Source organism: Clarias gariepinus, chromosome 3 (assembly GCF_024256425.1).
Source record: "Clarias gariepinus isolate MV-2021 ecotype Netherlands chromosome 3, CGAR_prim_01v2, whole genome shotgun sequence".
In the NCBI taxonomy this organism is placed as follows: domain Eukaryota; kingdom Metazoa; phylum Chordata; class Actinopteri; order Siluriformes; family Clariidae; genus Clarias; species Clarias gariepinus.
The window spans coordinates 19,732,544-19,738,543 of NC_071102.1; the positions used below are offsets into that span (position 1 = coordinate 19,732,544).

At 41.5% G+C, this 6,000-nt stretch overlaps 1 protein-coding gene across 1 annotated transcript; it reads left to right on the plus strand.

Annotated features, from left to right (window-relative positions):
- Nucleotides 1–319: 319 nt before the first annotated feature.
- Nucleotides 320–2,620, plus strand: LOC128519485 (neuropeptide FF receptor 2). Its single transcript, XM_053493223.1, has 2 exons — nucleotides 320–394; nucleotides 598–2,620. Exon 2 carries the CDS (start codon nucleotides 769–771, stop codon nucleotides 2,047–2,049), a length of 1,281 nt encoding a protein of 426 aa, XP_053349198.1. The 5' UTR covers nucleotides 320–394; nucleotides 598–768; the 3' UTR covers nucleotides 2,050–2,620.
- The last annotated feature ends 3,380 nt before the right edge of the window (nucleotides 2,621–6,000 follow it).

Consider the following 6,000-nt stretch of genomic DNA (forward strand, 5'->3'; position numbering starts at 1 on the left):
TGCAGTGTTTGGGGGAAAAAAGCATTTAAAAAACTATATGTAAGATCAATAAAAAAAGAATATACACATGACTCATGAAGCTACTGCTCAGTCAGTCGCACAGGCGCATTAGCAGCATGAGCCACACACACACACAACGCATACATACATCTCTCTCTCTCTTTCTCTCTCTCTTTCTTTCTCTCTCTCTCTCTCTCTCTGTGAGTGTGCGCACATGGACAGTGGGATGCATCACTTTCAGCAGCAGTGAGTGTTTTCTAGTCTAGATGGAAAGCGTGCGTAATTCAGCCAAGCCTTACAGACGTTTCACATAAAGAGAATCGTTTCTCAGGAGCCGGAGAACGTGAAGAGAATGGGACCAGCGGTGCATGTCTCATCTCCTGCAGTCATCAGGGTATGTGTTCACTTTTATAACAAAAGCCTTTATTAAAAGTCTTTCTTTAGGCTCTACTGAATTTTTAAAAACGCACTCCTGTGAAGTAAACACGATTCCACACACAGCACAGAGAGAGTGCCAGTCAGTTCCGCATGTAACTGCACAGATTTTCAGTTAACAGGTGTTGAAGGTGTACCGACTAACATCTTGGTTTATTGTAGGGCAACTGGTTAAATTGTGGAAAGGTTCCTTCCGTTGCACTTCTATCACTGGCACGAGGTGAAAAGATGGAAGGCAGCGGCGACATGTACTGAGGCAATTTAAAAACGGAAGCTACAGTCGCACCGTCTCAACCTGCCACAAGCTCGAGCGCTCGGGGATGCGTGATTAAGATGAATTGCTCCGAATTCAATTTCCACAGTCCGATGTTGTCAATAAACAGTTCATTCGTCAGAGCAGAGAGCAGCGATTTGTTCCCTCATCACAACACTGAGCTGGAAAGAATGTTATTATTGACCATCCAGGAGCCAACCACCATCTCCCTGACTGTAATGTACTCGCTGTCGTTTTTGGTGGGCTTCATGGGGAACATCACGGCGATTCGGATCCTCACCAGCCAGAGAAACCGGAAGGTCCAGAGTGTCAGCGCTACAAAGAGTTTACTGATCAACCTGGCCGTCTGTGACCTGATGGTGGTCTGCATCTGCATGCCCATCACCCTGGGCCACACCATCTACACACCCTGGGTGTACGGGGATCTGCTCTGCAGGGCGGTACCCTTCATCCAGGCAGTCTCTGTGTCAGCTAGTGTACTCAGCCTGACGGTCATCAGCGTGAACAGGTACTACAGCGTCCACAGCCCACTGAATGCCCGCTCCTACTTCACCCGAAGGAAGATTTACATCACCATCATCATTGTGTGGATTCTGAGCTCCAGCATCTGTTCCCCGCTTCTTTTCATGATAAAGTTGGATGAGATCTGTCTGATAAACATTGCAGTTCCTGTATGCAGAGAGCTCTGGCCACAAATGAGGCTCAAGCAGGTTTATAACGTTCTCCTTTTCATCACACTCTACTGCATCCCCGTGGCTTTTAACCTGACCATCAGTTTCCTTACGGGCCGGAAGCTCTGGAGGGCGTCGAGGCATTTTAGCGACTTTGACCCGCACAGTCAGGTGATGTACGCTTCATGTTTGAAGACGCGGAAGAAGATTGCAAAGGTGGTCGTCACCCTGGTGCTGCTCTTCGCAGTGTCGTGGTTGCCCCTGTATGTGACTGATATTTTAATCGACCACGAGATGCATCCCCCACACTGGATCCTACAAACACGGCCATTCGCCCAGTGGCTGGGTCTTACCAATTCTAGCCTCAACCCCATCTGCTACTGTTTCCTGGGGGATCTGCACCGCTCTGCCAAGATACTTAAATCCAAGTACCACCAGAGGATGTTGTCTCTCCTCAGCACTTCGAGCTCCACCAGGCTACCCAGACTGCTTTTATTTAAGCGGCAGACATCCAGCCAGAGGCAAGAGTCTGGGGCTCAGGTGTCTGAGGAAACACTCTCATATTGGTGCTCTCACACAAGCGTGGAAGACTTCAACCAGATGCTGTCTCTTCAAAGCCTGTCTGAGAGGATGGAGTCTGGGAGCACACCTGACCTCAACAGCTTGTAGATTGAGAAATGAGTACCTGTGCTATAGCATGGCTAAAGTTACCTCTTTATTATTCAGTGAATTATGGCCATAAAAATGGATGTGTGGGAAGGGTTTGATGTGAGCATGGGTTTAATTACTTACTTAAGGGTTTAATTACTTTACCCGCCTCTCACACTTTGGTTGATCAAAAATGGAAAACTGTCAGTTTGCATTGGACATGAATAATGATTTGGCGACATGTAATTTAAACTCATCATCTTGTGGACACAAAGGACACAATCATGCATAAAAAAACAAAATACTTTTTAGTCTAATTAAAGCAAGAAAAACTAGAATATTTAGTTTAATAGCAAAAACATCCTAAAAGCTACAATATAATTACACTCCATTACACTCCATTGTTCACTATGGGAATGTTTTCTGAACATATACTGTACAATATGTGAATGTTCCAGTTGTTCCGGTGGTAGTTAATGCACTTTTTTTGTAGTTTTAGCATCTGTAATTGTATACAGGATATTAGCAGCAGAACCGAAATGTAATGAGCTACTTTGCACTGTTTTCCAATAGTCTTGTTTGTGTAAATGAATTGTCCTTGACTGTGATTACATCTTTCACTTATTAAATAACCTACAGACAATTCGAGGAAATCTGGTGTAGCATGCTTATTCCAAACCAACGTTTCAGCTCAAACAAGAAGATTAAGCTCAAGGAAATTGAATTTGTATCTAACAGTTTTTTTAGAGAAAAGTCAATACTAAGTCTCATAAGAAACGCGCCATAAGTCCAGTGCTTGTAAGGAACCTCATGATGTTTTCCTTACAACAAACCCTTTTTAAACCCTCAGGACGTTAGATTTCAGTCTTGTGGAAAAACCCATTGTGGACGAACATTTCTTTCCTTTTTTTTCAGCAACATGGACAAAAGATCTAAGAAACCTCGAGTACAGATGACTACTGAAAGGCGTCGAGATAAAGCGCTGTGATTATATACTGATGTGTTTCAACGTCTCAAGGGCTCATTTGGACAGCTAGTGCAGCTACTGTTTTTTTGTTGTTTTTGTCTCTTGGGATCATTTTATTTTACTCTCTTCAGTTGAATATTTTTTTTCCATAAAGCTGCAATTAAACCTTATATACATGCTAATAAACTCATAAAATTTGGTCCATCAGTGCATCTCAGCACGTCTGAAGAATGGGAAGTGATTGGCTTATAAGTAACGCTAATTCCATTTGTCTTCGCAATGCATAAGGAGAGTCTTGGGTGTCTTTATTAATGAGAAGCTGCTTAAATTGGATGGCAAATGTTAAACTTGACACACTGTTTACAGAGTAGATACAGATTCAGCTCACATGAGTGAGAGAAATTCCTTCTAATGGAAACCATAATTCCAAGATGCATCCTCATTTAGGCAAAAACTGTATAAAGTATTAATGTGATAAACGACAGGAGCGATAGATCACGGCAGGGCAAGTATTTTGCTTTTCCATGTTTTGAATCTATTAATAAATTATGTTTAACTCCTTTCAGTTATACAAGTTGTTTATTGCCTGACACAATCTAGACAACATTTAAATGCTATGTTGTTTAAAAATGATTTATTTAATATACAACGATTAGCCGTAACATTACAATGTAAAACAGTATAGTGTGGATTCCCCATGTACCTCCTGGGTAGCTCTGGCCCCTCAGGGCGTGACTCTACAGTACAAGACTGGGCCAGGTCATACTGTGGGCTCTTTGCCTGCCGGACCCGGCGGTGCGCTGGGTGTTCTGGTGCCTCTCCATCACAGCCAGAATTGACTTTTTTGGTGATTGTTGGTAAATGTTGTGGTGTTCATGTTATGACTGATAAACTGTTGAATTTATATCGAGAAAAAAAAAGCAGTAGTTGAACAGCAGACTTGGGGCATTGAACAGATCAGCTTGTGTTTGACTGACGGCAGTTAGTTAGTAAACCAGTTACCTGCCAGATGTCTAAATGTAAGAGTGAGCTATGGGGTTAACCATCATACTGTAGAGCTGCTGATCTTTATGTGTTTTGGTTTTTGAATCAGAATCATAAGACAAAAATACATGTGAGACACATTGGCATCTGCATAGTGTTGGGACTCTACCCAGCTTGTAGTGACATTTGAGACGTTATTTAATGCACCACTGTGACCTTTTCCTTTATTGACCTAACATTTAAATAATAATTGTTTATAAACAGGAAATAAACTTCCTAGAACTCCAGTGCCATGACAAATAATAATAATAAAAGGCCACCTTGTTTGGCTGCCTTTATATTGTAATCAGGTTAGTTTGTTTTTCCCCAGGAGCACAGAATAATGAATCAAAATGAATCTTTCTATATTTAAGAGCGAATAAAAGATCATTTCCATTTATATTCACTAACTGCCCCTGGGGTGTCACTAACCTTCATAGAAACCTGTGGATATTAATCCATCTATTTCTAGCCGACATTTCCTCTGTCATGTTGTTAAGAGTTCCAAATCATTCCTAATCTCTTTATTATAGAGAGGGACACGGTACATCTGCAGCTGATTACATGACTACTGAGCACAAGGTCAGAGACACTTCCTGGACAGCATGCTGGTCTACTACAGTATCTCACATCAGTTTAGTGCAGTTTAGTGTAGGGAGTTAACACACTCGCTTGTTTTAATGAGGTGAAAGAGAACCATAGTGAGAGCACTGATCCAGGGTCAGGAGCAAAACCCCAAACTGTGGTGCAACAGCCCCGATCTCAGATGTCACCATGAGAACTGAGAATTCATTAAATTGTGCGCTACTTGTTGTCCTTTTATGATTTATCATTTTTAGGCAGCATAATCTCTTTCAGTTTGCTCATCATTCCTCATAAGACTTTAGTAAAATAAATGACTTCAGCAAAGAGCTGTGAAAAAGAATCTGTCTGAATTTCTTTTAGGAGATTACCTTAAAAGATTATTAATCATGTGCAGACAGGTTTTTGGCTCGTTTGCTGCATTTTTTTTTTTTGTCCATAAAAATTGTCCATTATCCTTAAAAGTCACCCTGAACCTGAAATAGGTGTTACAGTACATTTATTCATTTTCAGTAAATGCTTTATTCTGGTCAGGGTCACAGGGGTCTTGGGCTCATACCAAGAACTCTGGGTGTGAGGCTGGAGTATGCAGAGGATCCATTCCAGAGCACCATGCACACACACACACACACACACACTATGATTTAGTGTAGCCAGTCCACTTCCATGCTTGTTTTTGGGAGACGAGGGAGGAAGTAGGAAATAAAGGAAATCTGCAAAATACCTGCAATATACAAGAAGCATTCAAGTCAAACTGGGACTTGTGATTAAATTGTATGAAGGTATAAAACGGACTGATATTTACAGAAGACTTCAGGTGCAGTACAATAAAGAGACACGCAGTAAAACATTTAAAAGGAACGCCTGAGTCTTGAAAATCGATAAATAACTTTTCATCGACACACATAAGATACTTGTACTTGCACTGTACTGGAACTCGGTTGGGAGTTATTGCCACACCCCGTACAGTCCTGATATAATATATAAATTGTATAAACACAGTGGAAGCTTGGATTGTGAGTAAGACAAGACAAGCAAAAGCACTTTGTCTGCCAAGAGTCACTTGATCATTGAGCCAATGGTTCTTCTCTCTCTCGCGCTGTGGGATTGTGGGTAATTTTCTCCCATGCTCAGTCTCATTGCACAAGTCTCAGTGCTAAAACCAGACTTAATAAATATAATCATGTTAGTCCAACTGAAATCATACTAATTCAACTTGGCAGATCCTAGTCAGACTAGCAGACCCAGTTAATGCACATGTCTAAGCCTTCTGAGCATGCTCCATGGCTCCTCCCTTGGCTTTGACCCAGAAGTCAAACAAAATGTATAAGGAGCCACTAACATTATCCTGGCTTTGTTTGACTTCAGATAAAACCATAACCATGAGGAATCTTATTTGT